Source organism: Temnothorax americanus, unplaced genomic scaffold (genome assembly GCF_048541705.1).
Source record: "Temnothorax americanus isolate GAGA-0224 unplaced genomic scaffold, ASM4854170v1 Scaffold11, whole genome shotgun sequence".
Classification (NCBI taxonomy): Eukaryota; Metazoa; Arthropoda; class Insecta; order Hymenoptera; family Formicidae; genus Temnothorax; species Temnothorax americanus.
In genome coordinates this window covers 2314418-2340690 of record NW_027509242.1, presented here as the reverse complement: position 1 = coordinate 2340690, position 26273 = coordinate 2314418, and the positions used below count along the sequence as shown (strand labels likewise).

General features: G+C 36.7%; 2 protein-coding genes across 7 annotated transcripts in view; one reads left to right on the top strand and one right to left on the bottom strand.

The window, feature by feature from the left end:
- The window catches only part of LOC143908279 (sodium channel protein 60E), a 93695-nt gene that overhangs the window by 9768 nt on the left and 57654 nt on the right, over positions 1-26273 (top strand). Inside the window, exon 1 of one of the 3 annotated variants that reach the window (XM_077425807.1) lies at positions 16443-16916. The exons of the other annotated variants lie outside the window; for them this stretch is intronic. Within the exon in view, the coding sequence (XP_077281933.1) occupies positions 16659-16916 (258 nt within the window). The 5' untranslated portion in view covers positions 16443-16658. Of the gene's footprint in view, positions 1-16442; positions 16917-26273 lie in introns of those variants that run through there. 3 annotated transcript variants of the gene reach the window in all.
- The window catches only part of Pyd (zonula occludens-like protein polychaetoid), an 89572-nt gene that overhangs the window by 46966 nt on the left and 16333 nt on the right, over positions 1-26273 (bottom strand). For 3 of the 4 annotated variants that reach the window (XM_077425827.1, XM_077425838.1, XM_077425857.1), the window contains one exon: positions 14834-14992. In XM_077425827.1, coding sequence (XP_077281953.1) covers positions 14834-14992 — 159 coding nt within the window. Of the gene's footprint in view, positions 1-14833; positions 14993-16106; positions 16128-26273 lie in introns of those variants that run through there. The other variant, XM_077425847.1, reaches the window with a different exon arrangement.

Here is a 26273-nt window from a genome sequence, read left to right as displayed (position 1 = left end):
GCGAATTTTAAATGATAAAAATATATTTAACGGTGTAAATCAATAAGCACTCGCGAATTCAATTTCAGAAAGACCGTGTCAGTTAATTTTACGTAAGTAAAATTAACTTTTTGGCATAAAGAGACCAATACGAGATGGTCTTATTACTAAAAATATTTAATACTAAAAACAGAAAAGGATCTTACGAACTTTAAATTCATCAACATGTCGCGAAAAGGGGGGCACCTTTTATAACTTTTATATAACGCAAAACGAATTACGACAGCGATAGATTCGCGCGCACTATTATTTCATGCATAATTTATACCATCATCATCGCGTTCCATCTTTCAGAAATCGATAAATAGCACTCCCGAAGACATTTAAGCGCTTAGCGTAGCGCAGCGACGCGACGCGACTGTAAAGAAGTTCGACATTTTCGCTGCAAAATGCGTCACCGATGATGCACAAAATTAGTATAGCGGAATTTATCACTAGCGCGGCATCTGATGCACGCGATACAAACTATCGATAATTTATCCACATGCCACGAAAAAGTGTGTCATAGAAATATGCGGTTAACGTGATATAAAACAAAAGTTGTAATTTCGTGGCATTTTCCCGTACGCGACCATCGCGCGTGAATGGTACTTCTCATAATTTTTATCGATGTCAGTCTAAAAATATTGTTTATTAACAACCTAATAGAATTTGTGTTTTAAGCATAGTTATTAACGAAGCTAATAGATTAAACAGAAATATTTCTCTTCTTTTCTCTCTTTCTATTTCTATAAGAAAGTAGATTATTTGCTTGTTCAATTATAATACACTTTTTGAGAATTTGTTCATAATATGTAGAATATTTGCTCAAAATATTACAGAAGACCAGACGGTTATATCAAGATAACGTAATTTTGATAAAAAATATTATCAAAAAAAGGTCCTTGTCTGAATTTTAATTTATTATATGTATGATATAGCTGTAAACATTTCGGCGATTAAATCTTATAAAAATAGGTACCCGTTGTAACATATCGAATTTCTGTGACTTGAGATTATTTCTTATATTTTCAAGTGGCACGAAACTTTTCTACGATGGATGAAAATCTCTGTTTGATGCTTGTTGTTAGATTGTTGTTTTCTGTTATGTTGTTAGAGTAACGAGACACTCGGATACATACCGTGAGTCTAGCGGAGTGATATATCTTTTATCAAAAGTCATAAAACAATATTAATAATGAATCTTCATAAAAATATCGTGCGCTCGCGTTTCTAACTCGGTGTTCTCTATGATGCATGGAAGGAAAGTTTCTTCGATTTGCCGCTATTAATTTTATGAGCAACACCCGTCTGCTAAGTTTCTTCGAGTTGACAACTGCGGAAGAATATAATGTAGAATGAAGCCATTATAACCTCATAGCTGTCTACAGTATGATTTATATTCATACAGTCCACGTACTTTATTATAAATTACATGTGATAACAGCAGTTGATAGTTGCACCAATAAAGTTCATTAAAAAATTAAATAAAAAAGAAACTTTTGCACTGCATTTTCGTATTTAGAAATTTAACACGTAAGGCGCCTTTAAATTTTCAATCGCGATCTACAATTCAGAAGAAACATTATAGTGTTAACATAATTTCGCTGTGAATAATATATGTCGTATTTCTATCGCATTTCACTATTTATGAAATTTTTTTATATAAATAAACCTATAAGATATTAGATACGATTAGACGTATTTTTTCTTTATTTAATGATTGCATACCACTTTCCTGCATTTCTTAAGTTTTAAAATCACGTATTTTAGTAAACTTTATCGAAAAGATTCTATTAAAATTTGATTATATGTATATATTCAATGAAATAAAATTTTAAAACAAATGTTCTAAAACAAGAGATTTTTGCAGAAATTTTTCTAATTAAGAGATATTTTCAAATGGCTAGCATTACATGATTTCTACCTGAAATAAATTCATCCGAGATAAGTTCAAACGTGAATATTTAAGATGGGTTAGTAAGAAAAAGGAAAATAAAGAGAAGGAGCATACAAAAAAGCATAGACTCTCTTTTCCTTTCTCCGTGAAAAACAAAAAGGAGGAATATGGCAAGAACAGAAACTTCCATTCATTCTTTTGTTCCTTTTTCTTTCTTCTCTCTCCGCCTGTTTTTCTCTCTTCGGAACGTATAATTCACCACGCCGACGCGATAACAGAAGAGGCTGTAAGGAATAGTTCTCGTGTAAAATGGCGTTTAAAATATTGCCGTAAACTCCGAAAATCGAATTATTCGACCACTCGGGCACAATCTATTATTTCCTCGCCTCGTAATCTTCATTATCCTATTGTGAAATAACGTGGAAAAGATTCGACGATCGAAAGTAATTTGCAAAGCATAAAAACTAATATGATAAGCGATAAATTTATTTTTGTAATCAAATTTGATTTAAAAAAGCAAATTTCGAGGAAAATAAGTGATTATAACGCATGTCCTCCGTCTTTAGAATTAAGAGAGATATTGAGAAATATTCTGAATTACTGAATCGATCGTATTCTCACCGTAATATATTTATGATTTGTTGTGCATTAATTAAGTTGTTCGGGTAATGAAGGATTGCAGTTAAATTACGTGACTAATAACACCATAAATAATAACACTAGTGAACGTCAATGAGCGGAAGAAACGTCGATCATTTTTGAGTGGCATTAATCATCCCGTGAGCAGTAATATCCATCAGATTAAATCTGTCAATTATGTTAAACTGTAAATTGTAGAGTGAGCATTTAATATTATCGCAGTCAGCTATAACTCTCGATTTATACACTTGTAATTAATATGATAAAAATACAATAACATAATAATTGTCCGCGGATTTGAATATTTAAATGATACTCTCATAAAAGAAATGAAAGAAAAACGAATAAGATTATATCATATTAATATCTTAGCTTCCGCAAAGACACGTTATTTCCATTTATTATCAACAAATCAAATAATAAAGATTAATACATTAGCATCTTTTAAACATTTTATATGGACCTTTATTTCCGATTGCCAAATTAAAAGAATTTTTTTCTGTTTTGCATCATTGGATTAAAGAGATCCGTGAAAATAGACTTGTTCTCGAAAGTTAAGAAAAAATTAATGGAAATTTTGTCATCGATCTTGCTAACAATAAAGTATATTTCTCGTCTAAAAAATAGAGAGCTACGCCGTTCTATATATATTGCAAGCGGTATATCTTCGATTATAGTTGCTTCATCTAAATATGGCATATGAAATACCAAATGTTATGACTCCAAACAAAATCAGTAGCAATACAAATATTGAACAGGCGCTGACCGAGCACGGCTGCATGCCGCGCTGCGTAAGAAATTTATCGCGATGTAGCTTCTGCGAAGGGAAATGCGAAAAAAGAAAATAACAGAAGGGGAATAAAAACCTGTACTCTGATGCCGGAAGATCGAGATACATGACGATAATTCGTTATTATTCGGAATGAGATTCAACGTATCCTGTGTTATAGTTTTCGCTATCTTTTGGCGCGGTATTATAAATAGCTTAAGATTATGACGTAAAATGAAATGACAAAAATTATATACGAGTTTGTATTAACTCGCCAAAATCCAAGATTTCTTCACCTCTGGTTTTCCCTCCGCGAGATTCTTCTGTTTTCACGTGCTAACCAACCAAGATCTCTTATGAACGCTAATTGTAAATTCATCTAATTGAGAAAAAAAAGCGAGAAATATTAAGCTGCTTAATATTCGGCTTTTATGCTAAGCAATCAAAAGTTTACTTGACTAATCAATTTTTATACTATCGCGCATTTTATAAAATTTCTAAATATCCACTTATAGCTATTCTAATCATTTCAATTAATACAATAATTTTCAATAAACATTGTCGAAAGACAGATTTCAAAACAAATTTTTTTCTCATCAATGAACAATAAAAAATAGTTTAGAATGTACACGATATTCGATTTCTAACTTTTTGCATTTACTATTATGCCCGCATTAAATCCGCGAACTGCAGACTGCTTTTTCACGCAGTAGTCGTAATAGCCTCTCATTATTCAGCCATTAGGCTGTCGGCATGTCGGAAGTATATCGCGAATTATGAGGGAAGCCAGCAATAGCTTCACGGTCGTAATTTCTTTATGTTTTTGATTATTGCTCTTGTTACTGCTTCGCAAATGGTGAGATTCTTTACCATTCGAACGCGACTTGAATGTGTTTCTTAAGAGAAAAACGGGATAGCATGCGATTCGAATACTTTATTTTATGGAATGTTATTTATATAGATACGATCATGAATGCATTCTCGAGCTTTTTCGTTGTAAAATTTCCGTATTTCTGCACGAAGTGACACAATACAGGTCGTAAACGGTGGAAACGAGCTTCATAAGTAGCCCGCCATTCGAATACTTGTATCTTTATTCACTCCGCGCTCCGTTTTATGACCTAATGGAAAATCGTCCCACAAACCGAAAGCTTCCACAAATGCAGATTAGAATGTCTTAGTAAGATATATCACACACACGAAGCAGCAAAATAAAATGCAGAAACGAGTGAAATAATCCGATCGTCTCTATTTTAATTATAATGAAAGTAATTATACAGTCGGATGTTAATATGCATAGCAGCGCGGCTCAATATATAGCACAATGCATTATCTCGTGCGGCATCGTTAGTGCTACGTTGTTGTCTGTAATCGGGCCATCGTAAACATAACAGACAACGTTACATTAATCGATCGCAATTGATTTTCGAGAAGAAATTATTATTTCTTGCACAAGCAATTGGACGAAAACGCGAAAAGCTCCGCTTCGTGTTCGGATACGCGCGATTCCCAATAAAAATTCGACATGTTTCGTGCAATAAAAAAATCGAGATGGCCATGAAGGCTCGTCCCAGTTCTCCCTCCGATGCCGTCCGCCAATGAAATTAACTTCAATCGACGATGATTGCAGGCACAAGCACCGTTAGTTATTTTATAATATACACGGTCAATTTAACTCGGTCTCACGAAGCAATAATAAATCGTTTAACGCAGATATGTCTCATCGCGCGAAACTTCGTAAAACTTACAAACTATTGCAAACAAAAGAATCACATTTATGAATCCAAGACTCGATCAATTAACCTGTGCAACGTTCAAAACTTTTATTCTAATTTTAATAAACTTGATATACGCTCGATTAGCTTGAGAAATAGAGAAAGACATATAATACAGATTTAATAGCTAAAACTGGAGCAGACAACGAAAATTTAAATTAAAAATTACAACGAAATAACTATACAAAAATATAATTTTAATTTATATGTAATTTTAATTTAAATGAAAGAAAACAAATGTAAATACAAAAATAACATTATTTCTGTAAACATAAATTGTATTCTTATAATTACACTACGTTCTTTGTAGTTTATAAATGAATGTAAAGTCATAAAAAAATGAAAATTGAACTAAATATACGAAATATTTGAGCGTTAAATTAAATATATCTTAAAATAAAAATTGGTTTAGTATTCGAAGTGAAGAATTGCTGGGATGAGTTTACGCAGATATTCATGGATGGCAGCAGTTTTAGGTTCGTACGATTGAATTGCATCGAAAGGGGTTCCGCGATCGCGGTCGAAACGACGTTCCGTTTTGAGTTTGCAGATACGCGAATCGCGATGCCAGATAGAGCAAAATCGCATTGACATGGAAGCGCGGCGAGAGGCTTGTTATCGTTTCCCTTGCTGCGCTATACGAACCTCACACCGGCCGGCGCCGAATACAACTGACAGGCACTGCATCGTGCAACCAACTTTGATTGCAGCTTATTTGAATTGATGAATGGCACGGCTACGCGCGGCTCACTGGTCTGATTAAATTGCGTCAACCACGGAAGCGTACTTTATGACGCTAGTTCCAATTGATAATATAACGCATTTAGCAAATAGGGCGTATGATTTAGGCCGGGCAGTTCAATCGAAATAATAGATGATGGTGCTGCAGTACCGGAAACAAACTCTCAAGTAAATTGATGTGATTCAAGTCATCAACGAGAAAAAAAGTTTATGACCTACATATTTGTGTGTAAAAACTGATCTGTTTAATTTAAATTAATTTCTTTCCATTTTATACTTCCAATCAAAAGGAGATATCTGTATATAAAAATATTATTTATTTTTTCTCATACAGATTACAATATAAAAATATATGTAAAAATATCAAAAAAATAATTTCTTTTTTAATGGTGTTTTTTAAAAGGTAATCTGTGATTTGTGTGTGTGTGTGTGTGTGTGTGTGTGTGTGATTCATAAATAAAATTAATTAAAGAAATTTAAAAACATTAATTATTTTAAAAATACATTTCTTGTATTGCGCATTGTTATAAAAAAATTTTTTTATTACGGAGAATAAGAGAATATACGCATCTCCCTCTAATCCAATTAATTATTTGCATGCTGTACCAAACATACAGCCACTCTTTCTAAAATGTTTGTGCAGAATTTTTAGCTTACACAGCTTTCCAAGTAAATGTGCATAACGAATTAATATGAAACACTGTAATGTTTCAGAAATATAATATTTTTGTTCTTTATTATTTTATAAAGTTATATATAGGTATAGCGAGAAACTGTCGAAGAATAAATAACCAAATCTATTTTGTCACACAGTTCATATAATCTAGTCAAAATAAAAAATTATTAGACAAATCAAATTTTTCTGACACACATCTACGGTGATAAAATATTTTTGCGACCCGCGTTTCCATTTAGATCCTTTCGAAAACAAGAGCTTTTCTGATGTCGCGGCGCTAATGTAAAATGGGCAACCATCGGAATCGATCGACTATAAAGGCGGCTTATATCTACCAGCGATCTTGCAGGCGTGTTCTAAATACGGATCAGCCTATATTTTCTCCCTTTTTGTTAGATTCAAAGATTATTTTCAATCGGGCCACGGCGATAAGACGATTTCCTTTTATTAGGCACCTATCGATCGTTTAACTTTATACGTATATGCAATCGAATAACGATATTGCGAGCAAATGTTTTATTCTACCGCAATAAAATATTCTTATCTCAAGGCAGGACGCGCGCGATAAGACTTTCTCTTTATTCTACAGAGTGGCACTCATAAAACCGGCCCCAAACTGTATCTTGCAATTGTATCTTGCGTTTGGGGCCGGTTTTATGTCCGCCACTCCGTATACATCTTTCGCATCGAACAATAAGTCGTTCCACAAGTCCGTATAAACACAGTCGCTACAGAATACCCTTTTAACAGTAAGCCTCGAAAGACTTACTGCTAAGGCAATACACGCATAATGTGCTATATATTTTTTCAATTCGCTATACGAGAAATTTATGTTCCTTAAGAATGTCAAGTTTTATGCCGTTTTCCTACAAAGTTTATTATTTTTATCCCACAGTTTTCTATTTAAAATGCAAATGCCGGAAAAAATATATAGCCTTCGATACAAGCCATTTCGCGTGTTACGACAGTCATACCGTCGTTGTATACGGATAAATTCTTTATTTGAAGAGTTTGCAAAAAAAAACCGAAATAAATCTTGCCAATGGAAGTAGGGTTCGAATTATACTTTTCCTTACACGTTAAACTCGATTCTCATCAGCTTATCGGTTGTCATCTAAATTTCCGATTCACATATTACATATTTTATACATAATTAAATATAGAGGCTAGTAATTTCATGATATTTTGCATAAACTGATGCGTACGTGTACGTCATATCACAGAAGATATATTGGCATTAATAATTTTAGTTTTTAATTAATTAGATACACATATTCTTAAGCAATGTATACGCTAAACTTGTTAGGGAAGTAAAATCGTTTATGTACGTCATTGTAGACGTGACGCGGTCGCAATAACACCGCGAACTCCGGAACGCACGTCAAAAATCGTACAATCGAAGGCCACGGCGACGATCAACGATGGCACCTCTGATTTAATTAAATCTGATTTAATTAAATCATTATATTTATAGTACAACGGAACGCGGGCGCGCTCCGGTCGGCGGAATTTTTATTGCGACGCCGAGAGTCGCGTAAACGCGTGATACGATTCGACGGCACACAACGCAGTCTCACGATGTTACATTGTAGCCTCACGGCACACAACCGAACGCAAGCAGCCGTTGTGAAGTCTGGTGTGAAAGGAACGCTGACGAGGTCTATTGGAAATCTCCTCACAATGGGATAACTGGGATCCGTTTCGCGCGTACGCGTATGTAGACGGTGAAGCGTTATAACGATATATCCGTGCCGAGTAGCGAAAAACGTTGAGGAAGAATGTGTTGCATGCTTTCGGACGAGATTTTGCACACGATACACCGGAGATAACTCCGTGGCGAGCAAATTCCGAGATTCTCCAAAGAGAGGAAAAACTAATCGGCAAAAGACGGACCTTTCTATTTTTTTTTCGAGCGATCTTTTTGTTCGAGATAACGCGTGTCAAGATATCTGCAACATCTGTAACCTTAATCAAAGTAACCTTTTTACACCTATACTATTTTTTATATAAATAATATTCCGTGGTAATTTGTATTAAATTTTTCTTCGCAAACGATCGGAACAAAAAATTTAATAAATGAGTATCTAAGTTTTATTTGTTTTAAAAGAGATATTTGAAGTATTTTATGTTTAGCGTTATAAATACCTACAGCATATTATATCGTGCTGATGAAAGTTAATATTGTCGCTCTAATTATGAGGGGTAAAAACCATAGTAGTGTAGGTAAGTCAAATTTTTTTAAATATTGACTCGTGTGCAATTGTATACAATATATAATTATAACAGCGTTATTGGCTTCGAAATATGTATACAGGAAGGTGAAAATACAGATGGTCGGGACTACCGAAATATAATTTCACGTTTCCCCGTCCAAACAGTTATTGCACGTGGCTTGTGGTCGACGTCGCGTAACCAGATCTATAAACCTCAGTGCCGCACGTAGCATCAATCAAAGCGGTGGTGGATTTGTTTTAAAGTTTCTGCTTTTGTATATATTCGAGACAGCGAACTTTTGCATTCCGTGTACCGACGAAACTAATGTCGAATATATTTGAAATAAGGAAGGAACAAAGTTTTCGTCGTACTTTTGCTAAAATCGACGCTCGCTTTGCCGAAGTTTCTAACTTCGACTTTGATGAGATCGATACTTTATGCGAGATAGTTACCAATTTCCAATTGATCACGTCGATCACGATCGTAGTATTGCAAGAAGTTTTATTCTCTATTAAACAATCGAAAGATTTCTGCGCAAAAACGCGACATTCTCAAAAAGATAAAATGACGTCGAAACTGTTAACAATACTTTGTGTTTTACATAAAGTTTATTTATCATCCGTTATAATATGAAAAGACGAAATCTATTAAAATTTACGAATGAATGAACACCAATTACGAATCAGCATTTTACGTATACAAAATTGAATTTAATGTTTCATATTCAATACTCATCGTGAAATATATTGAAAGCATGTTAAAATGTTAAATCAACGTGTTAAAAACAAATTTTCCATTGTACTAATGCTACATCGAAAAATTTCATCATGGAACACGACATAAACGTTTAGTTTATCGACTTGTGTCAGTTGATTTATCAATTTCCGCTGATGGTGTGCAAAGATATAAAAATGTTATCAATTGAAATAATGTTATTGAAATAACAGTATCACGTAAGCGTATATAAATGCAATTATTTATGATATCAATAAATTGTTTAATGGAAGTTCACTGTCGCTATATATGTTGTTAATATATAAATTAAGCGTATTATGAGTAATATTGTAAAGTATGTACACAAGTAATATCAGTAATTGTAACAAATAATTCTTTTTTTCCAAAAATCCCGAAAAATTAATGATATATCCTTTATGTTGGATACCATCTTGTCTTACATGCATATATATGTGTACAATATATATTTCAGCAAATAAATTTTTACGCGAAGATTTACGAAATATATCTTTTTATTATCTTGCCATGGACCAATATCGCGTCATTTCCTTATGGCTTCAGCATAAATTCCTTTCGAACTAAACCGATGGGTTCGCCTATCGGGTTGACCCGCAACGAAAGACATTGGATATTTGTGCCGGAAGAATAAGAAAGCGCGACCTTTATAATAAATTCATATCGCACGGCTGCTTCTTTCTTCCGGACAGTTTTCCGCCAAAAGAATTTTCAACGTCACGAAAGACCAAGGGAATCCAGACAATCTCAAATGTGATTTCAAATGTGATCTCAATCATCTGATTTCCCGGAATGGCGCGGATATCGATATTCTAAATTATAGTACATTGCATCAAAGTACTATCCGCGATTTTAAGTAAAGAATTGGGCAAGATTCGTCCATACGACGCAATCTAAAAGTTCAGGGTATACTCTATTGAGATTACGAGAGCAAGATTAGGATCGGTCATGATTTTATAATTTGCAATTCAGCGAACAATACGTGCAATTTGTATAATCAAGTGTAGGATTGACGATATGCTTGCATTCAATTATACTATTTTAATTAAAAACTCGCATCTGTTTTCCTTCTCTCATTTGATTCGAGATACGTGTGATAAAAGTGCGACAAATGATAAAGATAAACAAAAGATAAATTCAAGCTCTATAGGGAAGCTAGGAGATATTTGATATATAGAATCCTCAAAACGATGACATGGCTTAGTGTGTGGCTTTGGAGTGTATAGTAACATGTTAGGATCTACTTGCGAGAGTTACAACAATTGCTGGACAAGTTTCGCTACGAGTTTGGTAAGCTTCCACGATGCATGGTTTCGTAACGTGTATGAGACTTGTATGTAAATATAAGATAAATAGAGAATATATATATATATCCAGAAAGAAAATAACATCTCTCTCTTTCTCTCTCGCGTGTGCAATGCGGGTTGTTTTTCGGAAAACTCAAAACTCCTTCCAATTATAGTTGACCACCTACTTATAAAATACTAATTGATACTTTTTTCACTTAGATTTTCTCGCAAGTTTGATAGATTATGGTAACAAAAGAACTCTCACATTGTCACGAATATATAACGTGTAAAGCTGTCAGCCTTCTAGCTGTATCAAATACATGTTATATTAACTTAAAGACGAGAAGTCAAGAAATGCTTGATTAATTAATAAATGCGTGAACGTCGAAAGTTCTTTACCTGAGGTACTTTTGACGTAAGTTGACAACTAACGGTTGTTAGCTTGCGGAAAAGTGCCACAGTATGCGCTACATGAATTAAGAATGTTAATTAACGGTCAATGAATAAACAATCGATAAAACCTAGATGAGATTAAGCTTTCATCGAGCAAAGTCGAAAGCGGCTCTTTTACTTCTTATTGAAAATGCAAGGGAAAAAAAAGTTATTCGTATATTATGCATTTATATCGCATGTGCTGCATTGAACCGCAATGAACAATGTTTATAATGTGCAGTTTTAATCATTTTGTCGCAACACAAAGCGACCGCTTCTATCGGCATCTATACGTGACGCAACGCATGCTATTCCACGACCTAAGCCATTTCACGTGCCACGGGATTACACATGAACGTGGACGAGAATCTTCGATTTTCACTGGTGTATGCTTTCGCGGCATTGATATCTATACAAACGTATTTGCGGACGACTTTTATGCAGCATCTGCCTGAGTATTAGTTTTCTTAGTCAAGATTCATGTTATGACCGATAATGCCGTCATACTGCTGCGCAGTGGAAAAATAGACGTTCGCGTCGCCCACGCGCGCAGTAGTTAATATCGTCTTGTAATCGGACATACGAGTCCGTGCGTTACAGCTTGAAAGATTGAAATGCTAATGGCTATAACCGACGAGCATAAATAACGGACATGACACGAATACATACGTTGTCACCATTATATTGCACATTCCATTTTAAGCGTCCATATTTTTATTTTAACCTATTTATTGAGAAGTTTTAACTTCTGAAGCGTGGCATTATCGATTGCTATATTTTATCGCTAAATGTAGTTTCAACAATCGTATATAACTATAATGCATGCGTTATAAAAAAAAATTATATTCTTCTTGTAATTATGCAAAAGAAAAATTTTAATGTAAAGTTTAAAATCGGAGCTTTAAATTGGACGTTATTTCTGAATTAAGGATATTTTATGAAAATGTCAGTTTTTATAAAAATTTCAGTTTTATGAAAACGTCTTCTCGAGACGATCAATTTCCTAGCACCTTAAATTCAATTTTTTACCGCATTTGATAAAATACTTTCTTTACGATACAAGCCAGTAAAGTCATTTTATTCTGTTCCATTCAAATAAATTTAATAAAAACGGTATATTATTGCGTGTTTATGAAAATTTTATAAAATCCACAATCCATTACACGCGCTTACTACATGCGCAACGTGTCATATTCTTAACATAAATATATATATAAGAAATATATATAAAATAGAAATTGTTACAATTAGAATTTTAAAATTACAACGTATTATATTATAAAAGTTATGTATATTTATATTATAAAAATCTGTATTAACTTTTATGGTAAATATGCTCAAAATCAATCAGATGATATTTTATATAAAACCGATTAGTTTTTCTCTTCTTTATAATTTAATATTAATCATTACTGTTTTTTTTTATTCACGTTATAATTTAAAAATTGCCAAATAATCATTTTTATACCTATGTACTTTACACGTTCCATACATTATATGTATGTATGCATATCGCGGTTGACCTCCCGTTCTCTATTCTTTTAACAAAATTCTCTCTCATTTTTTGCAACCAATTTTCACGTGCAAAAGCGAATGTCCAACGTCGAATGTATCGTAACAATTACGGATGTCACGTCCACGTTTACGAAATAAATTTGCTCGACGAATTATACCCCGTACAACTCCTGTACTTTTTCCTATTTTGCTTTTGCGTACGTACGAGCCTGTGGCGGCCCATGGTATTAATTAGTGTCAGGACCGAGCTCACGAGTAGGTCAGCATTTTACCACACGCGCGACGTACGTAAATGGAAAATCTAGGAAGAGAGCTTAAACAAAGCGCTTGTTTTTTATCCCCGGCTACTTCCCGACGCGTTTTTCTACTTTGGACGTTAATGTCGTATGCAGCTCGATCGCAGCATGATAATTATTGCATTTTGTTTTGTTTCGCGCTGTTCGAAAATATGTGCATGTACGTTCCGGCTTCACGTTCGTAAGTGCACGGCCACGTATAACGTTTTCGTAATTTTCAAGTTAGCTAAAAAACATCGAAATATTGATACGAGACCGTTAATTATTTCTGTTTATCTGTTAATATTTTCCACGTTTACATTAAAATTATTTGTTATTTAATTTGTTATTTATATATAACGATACCGTACGCGACGATGGTCATTATTATCATCCAATATTTGTAGGAATATACTCGTGTATCGAACCACTGATATCTATAAACTGATTTCGTTGAAACTCGTTAAAAAACTCATATTCTTCTTCAAACAAGTATTCTAATAAACATGTCAACCAATGAGAAAATGAGAAATATATATAGGTATCATAAGTAAACGGAAGTAATTTCCTCCGCTTTTTATTCATACATATAGTAACTTCGCGCGAAAAATCGCAAAATTCAATTCACCTTTGCTCCGCGGAACGTAACTGTGTCCGGTTTATAAAAGTTTCCGCGTTATTTACGACTAAATGAAAGGAAAGAATTTTTCACGCGAAAAAACATTTTTTTATTATTCCCACAGTTTTGATAGTTCTTCGCGGGGCAATGCGGACTGTAAAGCAAACGACAAAAAGAATTATACGCAAAACGTTACGTTATTCAACTGCATATATTTTACAATAAGCGGTAAAACATGATTTCCGCGTTCGAAATTTAATTTCCCCAACAGAGGATATCTCTTTCATCTGCACAGCGGTACAGCATCATAAGATACCATAAGATATGAATAATAAAATGAGTTTCGAGTTTTAATATTGCGTGCGAATAAAACATAAAAATAAAATACTCCACTTGTTAGTACATTTGCGGCCATTTAATTTTAGTAAATATGCACAAATTAAAAGCAATATCGGAATAAAAACAGTTATTTTTATCGCGATAATATTTTGCGCTCTCGAAAGTCGGACAAACATCGCCGCTCGTTGTCTTTGGGGACGGAATAAAATATGTGCTTGTGAAAATATAAAAATATACGTGCTTAATCGCGCGGGACACTCGTCCTACGTCGTTCTAGCGATATTACGTCGGTATGTGTATATAAAAACACATCCGCTTCCGGCTACCACGAATTATCGTCAAAAATCAGCAGCAAACGTTACACGCGTCTGCTTGAAATTTTTACGCGATATATACGTGCCATCGACGTTTATCGTTGCGCACGTCGCGCGTCGAAGATACCGCGGATATTTTCCACGCGTTATTTAGACGTCAAAGCGGAACGGAGCGGAGCGAAGTGGCAGTTCGCCGGTGGCGGTCGCGAAGCAATATCAAAGAATCGCATGTTACACTCGCGTGAAGCGTGTCGGCGCAACTTTTGACACGTTTCTCCAATTATTGCGTGCGTGTTGTTCGCCGGCGCGGCGGCGCGGCGACGCGCGCCATTCCCAAGAGCCCGGTAACGGGCAGCTGGCAGCTGTCGATGAGAAGGGAAAAAAAAAGAAACAAATATCCCACTTATACGGCCGCTCGATCTTTCGAGGCGAGGAAAAACGCGCCGCGTGTCCCGATTTCACTCTCGGGGAATCTCGGGCGCGAATTCAGCTTCCGGCGAACGCTCCTGGGGAAGAAGAAGCCGCGCGAGGCTCTCCGCCGTTTCTAATTAACCGAATTGGCACTTACCTCCGGCGAGCAGCGTCGTCTCGTTACCGGCGGTCGCGTCGTCAATCCTACGGACGTCCGTTCCGTACTTGATTTCATCGTCGTGCGAACGACTCGTCGTATGCGTATAGTCAGTGTAACATTATAGTGCAAGCTGCCGGTGGTCGTCAGTCGAGATCTCTATAGCAGAAGAACAACCGTATATAGTGGCACACGTGATAATCGTACGAATAATTAAAAAAAAAAAAAAAAAAAAAAATAAATCGCCAGCAAATAATCAAATTCGTTCATGGGAATTTAAAATAAAGGGAAGCAACGCGTGGATTGCGTGTTAAATTTTATTCTTTAACACTGACTGCCAAGCTCATTTCGTTCTCGAGTCCTGTGAGAGGCTCAAATAAGTGCGCTGCTCTTGAAAAAAATATATACAGATTATAAAATAAAGCATATAAAAAAAATAATGCTGATTGCCACCGCACGATTAGCTATAACTTTGTCCCAGTGCCATTTTTATACCAGCGTATTATCCTAATATGCTATTTAATTATATTTTTATATTTTTTCTTCATAAGCGCTATATAAATTAAATTGATTAATTATTCGTCAAAACTGACAGTAAAATTTTTGCTTCCTCGTCCAAAAGATACAAAACTGGCGTCTAATCTGTATATGGATTGCAACAACGCGGAGTTAACTCCGTAGAATTAGCAGTCAACGTGTTAAATACTCGGAGTCGCGTGAGGCGAGCTCTCGCAATGAAATAAACTTCGCTTCTCGTTTACCGAAATTGCTGTTAAACCAAGGGAAGTAACGCGCGAAAATTTCTTCCGAAACTTTGAATTGCACGCACGTAGAGAGAACGTTCCTTTCTTTTTCTTTTTCTTTTCCAAGTATCAGGTGCCGCGCGAAGCGAATTCGCACGGCAGGTTCAACTCCGTCTCGTTCGTGGTTCCTTTACGGCTTTACGGCCATTGTTCCGCGCGAGTGTGTTTCCCGCGCGGAACGCATCTCTCTCATCTCTCAACCCGCGCCATCGATCTTTCAGCCGCGCGCGACGTTACGCGGTTTACGTCAGCAGGCAGCAGGCAGAGCGAGAGAAAAATATGGTTGGAACGTCGGTTGACGAGAGACGCGGAAACGTCACGAGCTCACGAGGCACTCGGCAAATAAACGAGCGAAGCTCTCTTTTATCGCGGCGCGAAAGGAAGGTGAAAGACACGTACCGACGTACCTTCCGAGCTCGCGGATCTATCGAATCTTGTCGCGAGAAGGCAAAAGGGTAGCTCCTACTAACCTGCATTTGTGATCGACTCGCCGATTTCCACGTCGGTCGTCGACGGAAGCGATCGACCGACAGGATTAGAAAGGCACGTACGGTACACTTGTCGCACACCAAGAACAGCAAGAAGAACCAGCGTGAAATCGCGCGCGAGCAAAGTGCGGGACGGGCCGAGGTGCGAGCTGCGAGCGGTGCGCGCGGCTTGTCGCCAAGGACTTGCGTGAAGTCGCGCGCGAGCGGTACCGGTTAAGATTCAAATCTGCCTGCGTGAACCGTGAACTGCGTGAAGTCGCGCGCGAGCCGCGAGCGCCGCGAGCGAGACGCGACGGTTGACGAGAGCAGCGACGCCAGCGACTCCGGAAGAGAAGAATCGGAAACGATCGATCTTAATAGCACCGAGCCACTGTAATATGGTCGCATTAGCGTTGGTCGCGTGTGTCGAGAACTCGAGAATTCGCGGCCGCCGAGGGCATCGAACGCAAGCGACTAGATATATCGCGGGACGTGAGTGTGTGAGTGTCTATCTAATGCGCGATCGAGTCATCGAGTGCGTCTCCGACCGCGTATATGTTATGCGTACGTACATATACCACTACCACATACCCCGTCGCGGGTGTCGCGAGTCGGTGGGGTGGGGTGGGGTTGTTTGTCTCTCGTCCTTCTCCGATCCGATTACCGTTGGGCCGCCGCGCCGCTCGGCGTACGAGGGGGGTGAGCCAAACTGTTCCGAGAATTGGCCCGTGCTCGGAGCGACGAGGTTTTTTTACTTCCTACTTTCTCCTTTGTCGATATGACCGAACGACGCTCTTCGCGGAACAACGCGGCGTAAGTATACTTTTCATAATTCGAAATTCGGCTTTAACATTTTTTTTTTTTATTAAGCGGTATCCATAATTAATGTAGAGAATCTAAGCCGATTTTTAGTGCTTTATGAATTTAAAAAAAAAAATCCTAAATTTGAGAAAGTTATAGCTTGCTAAAGTTTCTTTGATGACGGCACCTTCAAAAGATTTCGCATATAAGGTGTGACGTCACAGCACATTTTCGTGTACCATACTTTCCTCAATTTTGAAGATATTGCAAAAATTCAAAAAGTTTACAAAGAAAGTATGCCATGATCTATCTCAGACCGCTTAATAAAAAAACGTTTATGTTAAAACCGAATTATATTATATTATCGAATGGGAAAGAACACGCGTGAAATGTATTATCGATACGTTGTGTATACGTGCGCGTTTAACAAGCGGGAATAATTGTTCTCTCGCGATAACGATAAGTGAGAAACGCGCATACGTGCATTCGACATTTGGTATTACGTTCGATTCGCGGAGAGAGAGAGAGAGAGAGAGAGAGAGAGAGAGAGAGAGAGAGAGAGAGAGAGAGAGAGAGAGAGAGAGAAATGTTTGTCGGAAATTATTGAGAAGGAATTATACGCGAGCGCAAATCAACTTTCTTGAAGCTTACATTTTTACGGTTTTCAATATACTGTGAGATTCCCCCGATGCTTCTTACATATTTTAATATATATATTTCAAAATTTAAGCTAGAAAGAAAAGGGGAAATTTTAACGATTTTATTTAATTATGACTAATGAACAATTGAACGTTGATAATTTCGTTTTTGGCTACGATGAAATTGACGAACGATTCATACGCGATAATATAAAACAAAAAGTACAAATACAAAAAGCACCGCAAATATATTCGATAAATATACGTTTAATTTACAATGGAACGAATGTTCGCGCGCGGAAGAATTTTACGCCTACGCGAAAGCCAGTTTCTTTACAATTTAAAATAATTCTGACGATTTTATTATATACCGTAACCCGTAACTTGATACTCCATTATACATTCCGTACATCTTAATCTTGAAAAAGAGAGAATAATTACGGTATATATAATACATTGTCTCGATTTCTTTTAATTTTATACGTTAAAAGTATAACAAATGGAGCATCGCGGAGCGGTGCATCGTTGGACGCGACCCTCATCTCGGAAAACAAATACGCGATTTCTTCGCAATTTTCTCTCACGTTTCTCGCGAAACGAAACTCCCCGACTGAATCGCGGATATCACCCGAGAATCTCGGTTCTATTCGAGCTTCTTCCGTCTCGATCGAATGATATCGTTACGAGTGTATCGTTATACCAGTTTTAGATCTTGTGCTCGCGTATATAATTTCGCATTTTATGTTTTTTCCTGGCGACGAGTGTATACGCATCGCTTCGATCAATTATTTCTAACGACGTTTCGGGCGATCGCGAAAATGTAGGTGCCACCTTGCTTCTTCGATTTGCGATAAATTTAAACAGATCTGACCTGAAGAACTGTTTTTTTTTTCTTTCGCTCGAAATACGAGAAATTACATTCGCTTGTATAAGTATCGAGTCGCCCGTAAAACGTCTCTTCAACCGCGCTCGATATGTACCGTCATATTCCGTACTACGTGCATTTCTACCGCGTTCTACCAGCCGATCTAAATTCACGTAACGCGTTGCACCGCTGAGAGAAGATCGATAGCGTGGTGGCCCGAGAAATGTACTGCGATTACACGGAAAGTGTTTGCACGCACGAAACGAGTCGCCTCATTAAGCAGCGACGAACGGGACGGAGGAGACTTGAACCCGTCGCCGCGGGCAAATTTATTTCGCGCGATACCGAATAACTTATTAGAGAAGTAAATGCGTATTTTGCACGAAATCCCGAAATTTCGCATTTCGAAATAAATCCACGCGTTATTTTCCCCTCATTTCAGCGGCGACCCCCGTAAACGAATTCATCGCTTACGATTACGAGTTAACGCAACTCAGAGCTTTACTTTTTTTTTTCTTGGTCATTCGGGAACACAAATGTGTATCGAAAGTGCAATTATTTAAAGGCAAGTCTTTCCACTTCTCTCGCGAAGGGTAGAGAAATTCAACATTTTACTCGCGATCCTACGGATTCCGGCGCAATTTTGTTGTGTCGGCTAATAAATACGTCGTCATACGTATCACATAGAAATTTTCCGTTTTGTCTGAGAACAAGAGACCATGAAACACGATGGAATATAAAGTGATGTGTCGATTGCACAAAGAGAGTCGCGCTTGTGCGACGCGAGGTGAGTTAAAAACATTGCGAACTAATATTCTTTAAAATTACGATAGAGAAATTTATCCGATCGCGTGTTTGCACTTTTTATATTCGACGCGTCTTCGTACCTCAATGCGTCTTTTATCTTCATCTTATTTCTTGCGCGATTTAACGAGACCGTTGTAAAAGGACAGAGTTAGATCTCACGTTGATTAAACTTCGACAAATCGCTGAGCGTAAAAAGTGTAGAAGGGGATTCTATACCGTCGAGAATTAATTCGCTAGCAATCCTCCGTCGAACTTGATCATTGTTTTATTCCCCTATGCGGATATTCTGTATTGATTTTTCTGCATCGTCGCAGATTCGTTGATTTGAAAATGATGAAATTTACTCGGAATCGTTGTTTCATTGTAAATACAACGAACTTATTGCTTTCCTGGCCAAAGCCGCGAAAGATGTTATCGGTCGTAATAACGACCGAATGGAAAGTTTCGGCGAGAATTTATTCGACGCAATGCGCACAGAGCTCGATGAGCGTTCACAATGGCGAATACGTGCTGTCTCGACGAAATATCGGTGAAAACATCGTCAACAAGCTATTTCTCAGTGTAACGCTCAAATAAAAACGCTCGTTCATACCGAACGAAACGCGAAAGATAAGTCTCCATCCCCCTTCTTTTACATTACAGGTTCGGAATACTTTTTATATGCTTGTCCAAAGTTTTCGTTAACACGTTGCCCGCTCATCAAGTTTCGTGTGAATTTTCATTCATAAGCATACGCACGATAAAATATTTTGTAATATGATTAAAATGAGACTCTTCATAAATACTGTATAGAATGCACTTTTTACTGTATCTAGCTTTATCTAGATATCATTTGAAATTATCTAATTATATAGGTGGTTATTTTTTCACAAACGTTTAAAAAAATGTTGATAGTGCTGATCCACTGACCACAAAGGCGCTACTGGGACTTGTTGCTAGATGCCAACTAAACTTTTATTTTATTTTATTTTATTTAATTAAATACTTAAAGAATGCCAGTTGTAAGAGCTATCATTTATATGTACGTCGAAGATCTTATCCCGTGATACTTCCGTACTTTTTTTTACATTTCGCACAAGAGCTGCTATTCCATTTATTTTACATTTCGCACAAGAGCCCGTTACTATGTTATGGATTCGATTGAGGAGGGCGGAAGGCAGGCGCGGGTAAAAATCGCGAAGGTATGTGGAACGCGGTTGCATCGCTGGTCGATGCGCGAGCCGCCGTTCAGTCTCACATAGCTGCGTGCACCGAGGTTATTATTTTCAACGGAATAATAAATTTTATTTTGCCAGTGAATAGAATAACAATTAAAGGAATTTAAATCGACCGTAACTGGCAATATATAACGTCTTTACCGATATGAACATTGAAAAACTGTGAGCCAACTTGGTTTGTCGGATTCACGCAGCACTTTCTTCAGATCAATATCGAGACATCATTAATTTTGACCATGGTTTTGGTCGGTTGATGTAATTTCTAAATTAAATTATTTTATAAATTAAATTATATAAATTATTATTTTCCCTCACGTGGAGCGACCTAACTGCCGAGGGAGAATTTTACCGAGGGGAAATATACATATATATATATACATATATACGGCGTCACGTATGCGCGCATAATGTACTCCGATCGCGAGATTCGGTGTCGCGCCAAAAAGTCACCGGATCATGTGTGAGCTAGAGCGTCATTTTTCAGGGGAACGATGTAAGAAAATTTCGTTCCCTCGGAAAACCAACCTCTCAGGGAGAATAACGAGAGAAATAAATTCAGGAACTTATTAGGAAACCAAATTCTCCTGTCGATAAATATGTTCCAGCTCTTGAATATTTGCGATAACATTTAGTTCGCTTACAATTGAGATAAAAATTCGCGTCGACGTTGCACAATGAGATGACTAATGGTCTCAAATCAAATATGGAAAAACAATATTTCATTTTTTTTTTCATTTTTAGTATAATGTAAGTACATCGAAAAGATCAACAGAAACACACACAATAGCGAAACACGACTCAATTTTTTATTTAATCATATTTTTTCTAAGAGATATTCGTGTTTCGTGACGTAAATAAAATCACTGTAGAGCTTATCTCTGTCGCAAGTTATTATGAAAATGTTGAAAAAGATTACGACTTTCATAATCTTGAACTTCTGCAATCAAGATATGTTTATTTTTAAACGATACGTTTATTTTTAAACCTAAAAAGATCTCATTGTCGAACATTATATTCCTATACGATCTAATTTTATTTGGTAACTTTTCACCAATATCTGATTACAATTTTATTATCTTTCCGAGGTTTGACTTCGACGGTAGATTCCGAATCTAACTTTCTAAAACAGGAATCTGTTAGTTAATCATTAAGCTAATCTAGATCTTCCCCGATGGGATCTTTCCGGAGCATATACTGCTGATACTTGCCGAGTTCGAAAACATTTCCATTTACTCTGCAAATCCTTTTGGTTACTTTTGTTCGAAAGAGCTATAAGAAAACTTACAGAGCTTACTTTCTTAGAATTTGACTTAAATATTTTTATTGAAAAGTTCTTAACCTAAGAGATGGATTTTAATTATTGTTTAATTGGTTATTCAAGTAACTATCAACGAAACGCTATTGCAGAAAGTTATTATCTTCCAAAAAAAAAAAAACAGATTTAATCTCGTGAAATGCAAAGTTGATTACGTCTCTTTCGGCATAATTTTTTAATTTTACGAAATTAAATAATAAATTTGTTTTATTGGTTTCGGTTGGCGTCACTTAATTTTTTGTTCGCGGGAGAGTATGTTCTATTGAAAAGTCTATCTATCACATTACATTGCTTTCTCTGTATAATACATACGCTTGCTTGAAAACAAGTTTTTGCGGGACATGCAACGAGATAGAAGCGCTTGGAGAGTTTGAAATAAACAAATATATAGGGAAGTCGATCCTGACCACGCGCGGCCACGCCGAGTTATTACCGAAAGTTCCTCCTGTTTTTCTCGCGAAGTTTATTTGCAGCTCATCTGTGTATCGCATGTATTTTATGAAATTGTCTACGCCAGTCCAGTCTACGAATTCCACGTTGTGGATCGCACGTCGCGGTGATAAACCTCGCATGACAACGATATTGCGTCGATACGATTTATTCCCACCCGAGCTAAATGAATTTTAAGCGCGTGTGACCTGCATTTTGACATTTCTATACACCGAAGGTTAAGCGTATCATTATAGGGCTTAATTGCGAATACACGCTAATAAAATTGCAAGTGACATTTTCACGAATGAATTTTATCGCATTAAAGAGCTATGATTTCAATTGACGTTACATTGTTTGCATATTCTCGTTTCGTAATTATTAGCAGTTGTGTAAGCAACAACTTGTTGTCGCTCCTGGAGCACGGTGGGCGACTTCTCATGTCCGCGTTTAACAAACGGTAACGAAGAAATAATAAGGCGTATGCGCTTGCACGGCGCGTGACTTCTGACTTTAAACCTCATTTGCCGAAAGTTACGCGAAGGTGGATATGTTCATCACGGACGCCGACATGCTAAACCGTAATTCCCATCGTAAATTCCTGCGGTAGAAACTTTACAGCACTATAGAGGACACAATACGCGTCGTTCACGTGTGGTTCATACTTTGCCGATATACGAATATAGATATGATACTGAAAGAATTAGGTTGTTAATAACAAATATATATTGCACGAGTTTATTTTGAATAATGTTTTCTTAACTTGTCAAAGTCGTTTTGCGTCGAGTTACGTAAGATATTTAAAATACGTATTTTTATTTATGATAAATTCGTAAACGGCGATTTACCCAATCTTAACTTCAATTTTTTTAATTCCCACATTTGCGTTTTTCTCAAAGAAGTTATAAGAAGAATTATGTATTGAGTGAATAATATATTTTTTGCATTTATTATATTTTCTGTAAATAAAATTGATCATTTTGGAACTTCTGATATTTATAAAATCTTAAGATTGCAACGAAAAACTAATAAGATCAATTTGATATTAAATAATTCTGCAGTAATATTTTATAGATGTCACTAGAAATATTGATTGGAACAATTTCGCTCAGGAGCAGAAAGCTGTGCTACAGATTCCCGCTTTTTTTATATCGCACACTCTGTATATCACGGCAACGAATAATTTCGGGTGGTAAAAGCGTATAAAAACGGGCGGTTTCGGAGTGTAGCGGGGAATTAAATTGGTCCAAACAAACCCCACGCGGTAAAAAGGATTACGCTCAAATATCAGTAATTTGAATTTTTAAATCCTGCGCGGAATTTTCTCCGTTTCTCCGATTACGCGCCGGGAATAACGAGCAACAGTTCGCTCCTCTCTCGGGAGTGACAGCGGCTGTTCCGGTGATATGTCGGTGCGAGCGGGGAAAAAAGAAACGCGCGCGTGTGTTCCTCTTTTGTGAGGCGCGCGGCTGCGAAATCTAGGGCGAAAACCGTGTTCTTGATACCTTGTATTATTTAGGGCACGCGCGGCAATCTTACGAGCCCACCCGATCTGGCCGGTTGGTGCATTGCGCTGAAATTGCGCACAGTAAAAAGAATGTAAAAGAATCGCATGCTCCGCCTACCGTTACCGCACCGCGCATTCATCCCTATATAGCCGCCCTGTCTCGCTTACTCCTCTGTCCCTACCTCCGCATCCTCTTTCGTGCACCCTCTTCTCCTCCCTCTCCCCCTCCCCTTTCCAACAGCTCAGGTAGCACCTGCATGCGTATATAAATAGTGCAGTAACGGGATGGCACATTTATGGAGACGCGGAGGGTGTTTCGACCGCGACCTATTTTATCTTCAACCCTATGTGGCCATCCGATGGAATGTATAATTCCGCCTGCGTAACATAAACCCGCTTTTAAACTTTCTCAACCGTACTCGGCCAGGTATCACGCCGCATTGTTTTCATCCTCGTGCCTCACTCCGTTTTCGAGTATACGATTTTCACAATAATTACGAACATTGTATTGTATAATATTATTTTGTGGAGTTTTGCTGATCACAGGCATAATAAGCTTTTTTACTGCAAAATTGCAAAATTGCAAAATTGCACATAATTATATTGCGATAGCGAAGTATACCTTGAAAAAAAAGTGTACAGATAAAAAGACTTGGATAGTTATAATTAATACTAATAATAAGTCAAAGCAATAATGAGCCGCGGAAGTTAAAATGTGACGCAAATAACCGGATAGTATTTCACGTTACAGATGACATTTTTTTCGATTTTGTTAGAAAAAAATGAAATTGATTGATGAGAACAGTTAAAAGTTCTTAAATTTATAAACTCTTTTTGACAGCAAGTGAGTCTCGTGCATTAAATCGCACAAGTTTTCTCAAGTCGACAACCTCGAGGTATACGTAAAGGTGAAGCACTTCCCTCACACCTGGCTCTGCAGGAATCTATTTTCAGAGTGACGCTGCGGTCTCGGACTTGACTTTTAAGATAAGACTTTTTGCCCGACGACTTGCATCGCGCTCGATTAAACTTCTGCGATTGGATCGTCGCGTGGCCGTTCGCTTTTTGCGCCCCCGTAAGCGGCGGCGGCGACAATCGCATGATTCAGTGCCCATCAGCCGGATCGATATACTGCCCTCATCAAGTCCAAACGTTACCCCCCGACCGCCGTTGCTTGTCTTTACGCTACATCGATCTTACAATTAGCGATGAAATTTATCATCGGTGAACGCGAAATTGAGACCGCAAATGGTACGCCCGTTCGGCGCACATTTTGCCGATCATAAATTATATTATCCGCGCGAAGAGGGCGAAGGATCCTCTATATTTCTAATAAGACATAAGAAACGAATTGTCATTTATCGAAACTTTTATCGGAAATGAATCGTTCATCCGCTCCACGTATGTCATATCTACATCGATAGTTTGCGATTTCTTATTACCTTACTCTATTTACGTCTGTTCGTCTATTTTTATTCTGTCTGTTATTATTACATTTTCGCAAATATCTCTGACAAACTCACGATACACGAATAAAAGCTCTTTCCGCGAGCTTCCTTATGCGTGCTTCTATGCTTTATAGAATTGTGGATGTAGCTTGGATCATATAACTCTTATCGCTTTGGAAATGTGTGCACCGATAAATACCTCTCAATGAAACTTATGCATAAAACATTTTTTATATATAGGTACCACGTTGGAAAGAACTTTTGCGCTCATGTAGATAACGGAATTATTTTCAATTATTTTATGTGCTTTAGCAGTTTTCGCGCAAATGCAGCTTTAACGTATACCTACTTTAGTTCTATACATCACACAGATTAGACTCGATTAAAATACATTTTGCATCGAGTCTATATGTGTTACTCTAAGTACAAGTTTACTTCTTTTTATGCTTTATTTCTGATTTTGCTGCGTCAATCTTAGGCGTCTGGTTTATTTTTAGCCTGTTATTAGTTATTATTAAATAGCTATTATTAAATGTATTACCCACACACTTACAATTAGTTATGTATAGTTGTCCCAGCTGAGATACTGTATTATGCACGTTATTGCTCGCTCCCGAGTCAGTTATAATCTCATAAGGCTTAAAATAGTTATCTATAGGCATTTTTTTTATCTTCAACGTTAAAAATTAATTTTTATTAAACATATTCTCTTCAAAAGTATATAACGATAATAATAGTAACGTTATTTCTCTTACCCAATTACACGCATATACACAAAAAATTACAAAGATTTCTGTTTTTTAAATATAATTAAAGTGAATCTTCTCTCATTTTCACACAATTACGTTTTTATACAAGAATATATCGTAATATAAAATAATATAATTTAGTAAAGAATAATTATATTATTTTTATTTGTTTTTAAGTTCCACGTAAAATTAACGTGTAATAATGTAGGAAAAAGTTGCCAAAATCGTATTATTTAAAATATTTTATGTTATATTTTGGTACTAATTTATACCCGGATTAAAATTGGAAATTATAATTTAATATTTTAAGACACCTACAATTATATGTTTAACTTTTTTTCTAAATTGTATCTACACATTAGGCAATTCTTTACGTAACGCTATAACACTTTAA